The 10,966-nt window shown below is 45.7% G+C and overlaps 1 protein-coding gene across 1 annotated transcript; it reads left to right on the top strand.

Annotated features, from left to right (window-relative positions):
- The first annotated feature begins 1,130 nt into the window (after positions 1 to 1,130).
- Positions 1,131 to 6,266, top strand: LOC131271140 (uncharacterized). The gene has a single exon (XM_058272525.1). The coding sequence runs from the start codon at positions 1,131 to 1,133 to the stop codon at positions 6,264 to 6,266; it is 5,136 nt and encodes a 1,711-aa protein (XP_058128508.1).
- Positions 6,267 to 10,966: the final 4,700 nt, after the last annotated feature.

Genomic DNA, 10,966 nt, shown 5'->3' with positions numbered 1-10,966 from the left:
AGGTGACTTTAAAGAGAATGAGACGATGCAAAATGAGGTTTAGAAGGTGCTTAAGGTGACTTTAAAGAGAATGAGACGATGCAAAATGAGGTTTAGAAGGTGCTTAAAGTGACTTTAAAGAGAATGAGACGATGCAAAATGAGGTTTAGAAGGTGCTTAAAGTGACTGTACGATATTGCGACGCCTAAAGGTAGGCCACAGAACTCTACAAGGTTCTGAACAGTTAGGAATTTTGAATTTAACGAAACCCTACAAGTACCAGTTTATGATAACCTGCTGTTCAAAAATAACGGTTAATTGATAACAGTGTCACCGGTCTTAGACATCGCTAGCACAACATTTGTGACGTAAGTAAAGGCGTTCAGGAAATCAAATAAACCCAACTTGAGAAAAAACCACTGGTGTTTGTTAGGCTCTGTCCCCAACATACTTAGCATTATAATCCACAGAAAGTCCCTGGCGGGTAGCGATCTGTGGACACTATATTGCGTTCTCTGGTACCGTTGGACAAACCCAGATTTTTGAAACCATTTTCTTCTTTTCTCTATCCACCTGTTGAGTAACAAGTTCCGGAGTAGGCCGTACCCTACATTTTGGTCCTTCGAACCGGATCGGCGCAACGAACCTATCGTGCGCAGATTATTTCATACATTCGTCGTCGGAAGAGGAACCTCATCAACCGGACGGGTTGATCGTACATCGGTGGCAGACCACGGACACCACACGAGGCCGATCCAGTGCGCATCGGTGCCTCAAGGGGAGAGAACCCAAGTCGGGAGTTCTCTTCAGTGGATCAGTCCAGCGCTTCGTGCCCAGCGTTTGTTCAACCCAGCGTCTACAAGAATCGTGTATCAACCGGACGGGTTGATTTTCCATCGGTGGCAGACCACGGACACCACACGAGGCCGATCCAGTGCGCATCGGGGCCTCACGGGAAGATAACTCAAGGTGTGAGTTTCCTTCGGTGGTACCGTCCAGCGTCTCATCGCCACGAGAAGTTTACTCAGCGTGATTGTGAGTACCAGTCCAGAGTGTCGTAGCAGTCGACGCTGACAAAACAGTGTAGTGAACAAGTGAAAAGTGCAAAAGACTAGTCAGAAGTGACAATGAACACACGCAGGAATAAAGTGATGCACTCCCCGCCACCAGAACATGATGGGAGTGATAATTCCGACCAAGAGGCTACGGAAGCCAACGTACAACAGTGCGCGAGTGACCACGTATTAGAAACGACTGCTCAGCATGTGTCACCAAAACCGTCCATGTCATCACCAGGTGATCGTGAGTTAGCAGTGCTGCGCGCCAAAATGAAGCTGGCCTATCGTCAACTATCACAGCTTCAGCCGGACATCACTGACGAAAAACTCCCTCCGGCTACTGTACGGGTGCACTTACGTACGTTAATGGAACTTCAAGGCGCCCACGCCAGGTTGATGCAGAACGTCATCGATCTACTGCCAGATGATCTAGAAGTCGACATGGACGCTGACGACGCATTCCGGAAGTTGCACGCCACCTCCACAGCCAAGCTGGAGGCACAGCAGGACAAAACACCAACAGCTTCAGCAGCTCCTGTAACTTCGGCAGCGCATCATCTAAGTGTCCCGATGCCGACCTTCGACGGACGCTACGAGGAGTGGCCCAAGTTCAAGGCCATGTTCCTCGACATCATGGGAAGGACAAATGATTCGGATGCAGCTAAGTTACACCACCTGAACAAGGCACTCACCGGAAAGGCAGCAGGAATCATCAATGCGGCAATGGTGAGCAGCAACAACTTCAAGAGTGCCTGGGAGGTACTCGAAAGGCGGTTTGCGAACCCACGAGCAATCGTCGACAAACACATTGCTGGGTTGCTCCAACTAAAACCCGTGCAACGCGAATCAGCCAGCGAACTTCGCTCACTAGTAGAAGCGTGCAAGGGTCATGTTGATGGGTTGCAGTTCTTAGAGAAGAACATCGACGAAACCAGCAACCTCATCATCACACACATCCTCGCGTCGTGTATGGACCCCAATACTCGAAAGGCATGGGAGCTCACATTGCAGCACGGCGAGTTTCCGGATTTGTTCCGTACCTTCGACTATATCACGCGTCAATGTGAAGTGTTGGAGAGCTGCGCAGCAGGCAATACGGACAAACCATCTCGTCCAAAGCCGGCTCCTACTAAAGCGTTCACGTCGACCGTTACTCCATCACCGACCGCAACGTGTGTGATGTGCCTGGGTCACCATATGCTCAGCAAGTGCGCGGATTTCATAGCACTATCGCTACCAGACAAACGGGACAAGCTCCGAAGTTGGAAACGTTGTTTCAACTGTTTCGGAGCTGGTCATCTCAACAAAGGGTGCCCATCGAAGTGGACGTGTCGTCGGTGCCAGCAGAAACATCACACCTTGCTCCACGACGAAGGGACTAGTGCCGCCAGCGAGATCCGTCACGAACAGCCAACATCTGCAGCAGAACACCGTACAGCTACAATATCGCTTCACACGGCGATACCATCGACAGTGTTGCTGTCAACCGTCATGTTGTACATCACTGACAGCGCAGGGAAGAACCATGCTGCAAGGGCTCTCTTGGACAGTGGAGCACAGTCCAACTTCATTACGGGAAGGTTGGCGCAATTCTTAAACCTACCTCGGAAGTCGGTGAGCATTCCGCTGTCGGGGGTTGGTGGCAGCCAAGCGACGAACGTAAAGTCATCAGTACGAGCCACCATCCAGTCACGCTGTTCATCATTTTCGACGTCGCTGGAGATGCTGGTACTGCCCAAGCTGTCAGCAGATGTGCCGGCCCATCGTATAAACCACAGCCAGTGGACGATTCCAGCAACCTGCGTCTTGGCTGACCCAACATTCCACAAGCCTGGTGGAATCGATATCATCCTGGGTGCGGCGTGCTTCTACGAGCTTTTAAAAACCGGACGCATCTCACTTGGAGAAGGTATGCCGTCACTCCAAGAAACAGCATTTGGGTGGGTTGTAAGTGGCACAGCCCAGATAGCAGAGAAGTCGCTGCCAGTGGTGTGTTCAGTCGCCGTACACACCAACGAGCTGACTACGATGATGCGGAAATTCTTCGCAATAGAAGACGTAGGCAGTCTCCCTAGTTGGAGTATCGAGGAGAGAGCCTGTGAGGACCACTACGCGGCCACTACAAGCAGAGACGAAGCCGGCCGATATGTCGTCCGACTTCCGAGAAAGTCTGACATGATCGGGAAACTAGGTGACTCGCGGACGATCGCCCTCCATCGGATTCTGGCTATCGAGAGACGTATGCAGCGAGAACCCGAAACAAAAAAGGCATACGTGGAGTTCATGGCCGAATACCTCCGCTTAGGCCACATGACAAAGGTGGCAGCAGCAGTTGATAGTCGGGAAACATTCTACCTCCCACACCATCCTGTTTTTAAGGCCGACAGCACCACCACGAAGTGTCGGGTTGTGTTCGACGCATTCAGCAAGTCATCGACACGAGTGTCGTTGAATGATACGCTGATGATCGGACCAACAATTCAACAAGATGCTACATCGATTCTGATGCGATTCAGAACTCATCAAATTGCACTGACAGGAGATGTGGCAAAAATGTACCGCCAAGTATGGGTACATCCCAGCGATCGCGCCCTACAGCGCATTCTGTGGCGAGCTTCGCCCCATGATCCCATCGAAGAATATGAGCTGAATACTGTAACTTATGGCACCGCATCTGCACCATTCCTTGCGGTGAGATCTCTGCAACAAACAGTATTGGATCATGGGAGTGAGTTTCCAATAGCAGCAGCTCGGTTTTCTGACTTCTACGTGGATGACTTTGTGTCTGGAGCTGATTCACTCGAGGCTGCTCAAACCTTGCAACAGCAAACCGAACAACTGTTTGCCAAAGGTGGATTTGAGCTGCGGAAATGGGCATCAAACGAGGAAGCGGTGTTGCATCATGTGGACCAACAAAGCCGAGCATCCAGCCCATATCCCAACGACGATGACGACGGATCGTTGGCAACACTTGGAATCATATGGGATACGTCAGCGGACACTCTGCGCTTCAAAGTCCAAGCCCCGGATGTCAACGAAGATGCAACCAAACGCAAGGTATTGTCCACCATTGGGAAGATTTACGATCCGGTAGGGTTTGTTGACCCAGTGAAGGCGGTTGCCAAGCAACTTCTTCAACGTGTATGGACTCTGAAACACGTCAACCAACAACCCTGGGGATGGGATGCTGAACTTCCGCTGCAGCTACGAACGGAATGGCTCAACTTTCTTGAGCAAATGCATTACCTTCACAACATCAGCATTCCGCGAGTCGCCATTAAATCTTCAGTGACTACCATCCAATACCACGTCTTCTGCGATGCTTCGGAGAAAGGATATGGAGCATGCTGCTACATCCGTAGTTGCGATGCCCAGGGACATGGCACAATGGAGCTCTTCGCCTCAAAAACCAAAGTGACGCCCCTCAATAGCAAGCACTCTATCGCTCGGCTTGAACTGTGCGCAGCACAGTTGGCCAGCTTGCTATTCGACCGAGTAAGGACTGCGGTAAACCCAGGATCTCTGGCAGTCTTCTGGACAGACTCCATGACTGTGGTACATTGGCTGCGAGCATCACCAAACTCCTGGAAGCCATATGTTGCCAACCGGGTATCGCAGGTGCAACAATTAACAGAAGGTTGCACGTGGCGTCACATCGCAGGAGTCGACAACCCGGCTGACCTTGCTTCGAGAGGATGTTTGGGCAAAGATCTCCTCTCCAGTACCCTATGGTGGCAGGGTCCTTCCTGGATGAGCCTGCCAGAAGATCAATGGCCTCCACCACTGCTTGCGACACCAGATCCTTCAGTGCAAGCAGAGCAGCGAGTAGCAGTTGTGGCATGCGCTGCCATTGAGCTGCCAGCTCATCGCATCTTTACGCTTTTCTCATCGTACTCTAAGCTGCGACGGATGACAGCGTACTGGGTTCAGTATTGGAACCGATGCACCAAACGCCGGTCGTACGAGAACCCTGGCCTGACGACTAAGGATTTGACGGATGCGGAAGAAGTACTGTGCCGCTTGGCTCAACGAGACCACCTGCAGCAAGAAATCAAGGCCTTGCAGCAGAAGAAACCCGTTCCTGCGTCGTCCCCGCTTAGATGGTTGCATCCGCAACTAGGAGCTGACGGAATCATCCGAGTTGGAGGACGTTTGTCCAATTCACCGCTAGCGGAGGATGTTAAGCATCCACTAGTTGTTCCTGCCAGTCATCCATTTGCTCGACTGCTGATGGAACATTTTCATAAACAGTTACTTCACGCGGGACCGACTCTGATGCTAAACACGTGCAGACAACGCTTCTGGATTACAAGTGGCCGAAATCTCGCCCGGATGGTATTTCACCAGTGCCACACCTGCTTCCGCGCCCGACCATCGTCGTCAGCAACTATAATGGCTGACCTCCCGGCTGTCCGAGTAACACCGGCCCCTCCTTTTTCGATCACCGGTGTTGACTACTGTGGTCCAGTGTTCCTGAAAGGTGGCCACCGACGGGCGGCGCCCGTGAAGGCATACGTCGCCATATTTGTATGCTTCACCACCCGTGCCGTACACATCGAGCTGGTGTCAAACCTGACAACGGAAGCATTTATAGCAGCATTACGACGGTTTGTGTCTCGTCGTGGTTTGCCATTGGAGTTACACTCGGACAACGCGACGAACTTCAAGGGAGCAGCAAACAAGCTGAACGAGTTGTACAAGCTGTTGCGTACAACTGAGCACCAGCAGAGCATTCAAGCTTGGACACTAGAACGCAAAATTTCATGGAAGTTCATCCCACCAAGAGCTCCTCACTTCGGTGGACTGTGGGAAGCCGCCGTCAAAACCATGAAGTACCACCTAGTGCGCGTTTTAGGAACGACATCACTTTCGTATGAGGACATGTCTACGCTGCTGGACGAGATAGAATGCTGTGTCAACTCCCGACCTATAACATCGATGTCAGATGACCCACACGATATGACAGCCCTCACTCCTGGACATTTCCTGGTTGGAACGAACCTACAGCTTGTTCCGGACCACTGCTTGCTGTACGAAGCCGAAAACCGGTTGAACCACTGGCGTCATGTTCAACAACTTCGCCAGCACTTTTGGAACCGTTGGCAGAAGGAGTATTTACAACAACTGCAGGCGCGTTCTAAATGGACAAAGGAAGGTACAACCACAGTAACGCCAGGAACGTTAGTTATAACTAGTTTTTTGGAGGCCAGGTACCTGGCCCGTCGGTAACTCCTGGATCCCCTTCCGCCCCATGGAAGGTTTCATGTCGTCCGCGTTACTTTTTCTAGTTCTTTCTGTAGTAGGTCTTTTGTGTCATATGGTGGTAAGCGGGTTAAAATACAAATTCGAATTGTGGAATCAAAAATTAGATGCGAATCTTTCTGGACCTCTTCCTGGTCCAGCTCGAAGCCCCGCAGTATCAGCTCGAAACCCGGAACACTGTGACGCATGCTATCCCCCACCTTCTGTGTTGCTCGGAAGGATGTATCTCCCTTATCCCGCCTTGTTCGTTCCAATTAACTGACCACGTTGCTACCAAAGTCGGCCAGCGCACGGTTGTTCCCGTTCCCCCTCTTATGCTGCCCCTCTCACATCCCCTCTCCCTCACTCCTCATTCTCTCTCTCTCACGCCTCCCCCCCCTCTCTCTCTCTCTATCTCACTCTCTTCCCACCCCTTCTCTCTCTCTCTCTCTCTCTCTCTCTCTCTCTCTCTCTCTATCTCTCTCTCTCTCTCTCTTTTTCTCTATTTCTCTTTCATTCCTGCTTCCCCAGTCTATCTGACTTCCTCTCCCTCTTGCTCCTTCTTCTCTGTCATGTCTCTATTTCACTTTTTTTTGGCTTTCAAGCCCAAGGTATATATATATGGAAGGTGACATTACGTCGCTGTGGCAGGTGTGCCATATTTGAGTATTGATATGTCATAACCTCAAACCTTGTCCAATACTCACTCAAAACTCACCACAATACCAACAGCAGTGTTACGTCAAGTCATGAAATGTCATTTTACTCTGGACGACTTCACTTTCTAATATATACACCTTGTCTCCAGCCCTCCTCAAAGGTGTCAAAACTGTTGCATCAAGATGTCAAAATTATGACAAAAAAATTAAATCACCTTGCAATTCCTTTTTTTTTATTGAAAACCCATGATGATATTCCATTATCTTTATTTGATATGCTGTGTACACCTTGGGTTTGCACAAGATCAGTTTCACATGCCCATTATATTTACATGAAATAGAAAGTAAAACCGATTGCTATCGTGTTTCTGCTGATTGTTGTTAGCATAAACAATTGTTTTACGGAACGCATCACATCTTTTTGAAAACAAAAAATGTTCTTTTACAAAGATACCTTACAACTCTATACACACCTTGGGCCCACCAATGGATAACCAAATTACTGATTTTATCATAAAGTCTCCTTAAATTTTTGAATGCTTCTTGTACCGTGGACAAAGTTGTTTTCATAAAATAAACAGCGTTAGGATAGTCGGAGTATCTTTATTTTTCGAAACTAAAAGCATCATTGTATGTTCATCAAATCCAAATATGAAAACCACGCTTCTTCAGTTTATAGTTTGCTAAACTAAAAATCCTGACATTTTTAGAACACATTGATCACAAAAACTATTGATTTTATAATAAAGCTACCTTGAAACATTATATATACCTTGGGCCTTGCTTGAAATTAATATTTGCATCAAATAACCAAGGTTGGGACAGCTGACGTATCTATTATTTTTCGATGATAAAAGAATCACCATATGATCGATGAACAAAAATAAAGCAAACAGTTTTTTTAAGCACTAAAGGTGCAATAAAAGCATTTTTTTTATCTATTTTGATAACAAAACATGTTGATTTAAAAATTAGGTTACCTTGAAACGATGGACATACCTTGGCCTTGTCAGTGTCTTGAAAAAATATCATTTGCATGAAACTGGTCTACATTACCCTACCTTTACAAAGGAAATCAAAGCAAGCTGTCAATGCAGTTCCAAGTTGTTCATTCGTACGTGTGGAGGTTTTGTTTACAAAAGTTTTTTCTAAAATACATTAAAACATGTGCTTAAGTGAAAATGAAAACTTTATCGTTCAAGACACAGAGGTTTTGTGTTATGCTGTAGTGATTTTGCTCTTGATGTTCTGCTGAAAACGATTCAGAGAGAGAGTGTTTCCATCGCATGTTTGGTTTTAGCTGTGGCGGGCGCGACGGTCGAAAAACGCATGGTCGAAAAAACGCGTCAAACGAAAAAAAACGCTAAGTAACGCTCCAAACTATTTTAAGTATAAGGATTAAGGAAGATAATGTGCCTTCGGCGTGTTGGCCATTAGCACGCGTAACCGAGGAGCATCCTGGAAAGGATGGCAAAGCGCGTGTTTTTACATTGCGTACAAGTAAGGGAAGTACAGTGACTAGGCCATTGGTAAAGCTGTGTGTATTACCAAAAGCAAACAGTTAAAATTATGCAATTTTAAGGTGGCAGAATGTACGATATTGCGACGCCTAAAGGTAGGCCACAGAACTCTACAAGGTTCTGAACAGTTAGGAATTTTGAATTTAACGAAACCCTACAAGTACCAGTTTATGATAACCTGCTGTTCAAAAATAACGGTTAATTGATAACAGTGTCACCGGTCTTAGACATCGCTAGCACAACATTTGTGACGTAAGTAAAGGCGTTCAGGAAATCAAATAAACCCAACTTGAGAAAAAACCACTGGTGTTTGTTAGGCTCTGTCCCCAACATACTTAGCATTATAATCCACAGAAAGTCCCTGGCGGGTAGCGATCTGTGGACACTATATTGCGTTCTCTGGTACCGTTGGACAAACCCAGATTTTTGAAACCATTTTCTTCTTTTCTCTATCCACCTGTTGAGTAACAAGTTCCGGAGTAGGCCGTACCCTACAGTGACTTTAAAGAGAATGAGACGATGCAAAATGGTCTTTAGAAGGTGCTTAAAGTGACTTTAAAGAGAATGAGACGATGCAAAATGGTGTTTAGAAGGTGCTTAAAGTGACTTTAAAGAGAATGAGACGATGCAAAATGGTGTTTAGAAGGTGCTTAAAGTGACTTTAAAGAGAATGAGACGATGCAAAATGGTGTTTAGAAGGTGCTTAAGGTGACTTTAAAGAGAATGAGACGATGCAAAATGAGGTTTAGAAGGTGCTTAAAGTGACTTTAAAGAGAATGAGACGATGCAAAATGAGGTTTAGAAGGTGCTTAAAGTGACTTTAAAGAGAATGAGACGATGCAAAATGAGGTTTAGAAGGTGCTTAAAGTGACTTTAAAGAGAATGAGACGATGCAAAATGAGGTTTAGAAGGTGCTTAAAGTGACTTTAAAGAGAATGAGACGATGCAAAATGAGGTTTAGAAGGTGCTTAAAGTGACTTTAAAGAGAATGAGACGATGCAAAATGGTGTTTAGAAGGTGCTTAAAGTGACTTTAAAGAGAATGAGACGATGCAAAATGGTGTTTAGAAGGTGCTTAAAGTGACTTTAAAGAGAATGAGACGATGCAAAATGGTGTTTAGAAGGTGCTTAAAGTGACTTTAAAGAGAATGAGACGATGCAAAATGGTGTTTAGAAGGTGCTTAAGGTGACTTTAAAGAGAATGAGACGATGCAAAATGAGGTTTAGAAGGTGCTTAAAGTGACTTTAAAGAGAATGAGACGATGCAAAATGAGGTTTAGAAGGTGCTTAAAGTGACTTTAAAGAGAATGAGACGATGCAAAATGAGGTTTAGAAGGTGCTTAAAGTGACTTTAAAGAGAATGAGACGATGCAAAATGGTCTTTAGAAGGTGCTTAAGGTGACTTTAAAGAGAATGAGACGATGCAAAATGAGGTTTAGAAGGTGCTTAAAGTGACTTTAAAGAGAATGAGACGATGCAAAATGGTCTTTAGAAGGTGCTTAAAGTGACTTTAAAGAGAATGAGACGATGCAAAATGGTGTTTAGAAGGTGCTTAAGGTGACTTTAAAGAGAATGAGACGATGCAAAATGAGGTTTAGAAGGTGCTTAAAGTGACTTTAAAGAGAATGAGACGATGCAAAATGAGGTTTAGAAGGTGCTTAAAGTGACTTTAAAGAGAATGAGACGATGCAAAATGAGGTTTAGAAGGTGCTTAAAGTGACTTTAAAGAGAATGAGACGATGCAAAATGAGGTTTAGAAGGTGCTTAAAGTGACTTTAAAGAGAATGAGACGATGCAAAATGGTGTTTAGAAGGTGCTTAAGGTGACTTTAAAGAGAATGAGACGATGCAAAATGAGGTTTAGAAGGTGCTTAAAGTGACTTTAAAGAGAATGAGACGATGCAAAATGAGGTTTAGAAGGTGCTTAAAGTGACTTTAAAGAGAATGAGACGATGCAAAATGAGGTTTAGAAGGTGCTTAAAGTGACTTTAAAGAGAATGAGACGATGCAAAATGAGGTTTAGAAGGTGCTTAAAGTGACTTTAAAGAGAATGAGACGATGCAAAATGGTGTTTAGAAGGTGCTTAAAGTGACTTTAAAGAGAATGAGACGATGCAAAATGGTGTTTAGAAGGTGCTTAAGGTGACTTTAAAGAGAATGAGACGATGCAAAATGAGGTTTAGAAGGTGCTTAAAGTGACTTTAAAGAGAATGAGACGATGCAAAATGAGGTTTAGAAGGTACTTAAAGTGACTTTAAAGAGAATGAGACGATGCAAAATGAGGTTTAGAAGGTACTTAAAGTGACTTTAAAGAGAATGAGACGATGCAAAATGAGGTTTAGAAGGTGCTTAAAGTGACTTTAAAGAGAATAAGACGATGCAAAATGGTGTTTAGAAGGTGCTTAAAGTGACTTTAAAGAGAATGAGACGATGCAAAATGGTGTTTAGAAGGTGCTTAAGGTGACTTTAAAGAGAATGAGACGATGCAAAATGGTGTTTAGAAGGTGCTTAA

This window comes from Anopheles coustani, unplaced genomic scaffold (genome assembly GCF_943734705.1).
Source record: "Anopheles coustani unplaced genomic scaffold, idAnoCousDA_361_x.2 U_27, whole genome shotgun sequence".
NCBI lineage: Eukaryota > Metazoa > Arthropoda > Insecta > Diptera > Culicidae > Anopheles > Anopheles coustani.
Note: the sequence above shows the minus strand (reverse complement) of the source record. Positions and strands in the feature narration are given on the sequence as shown.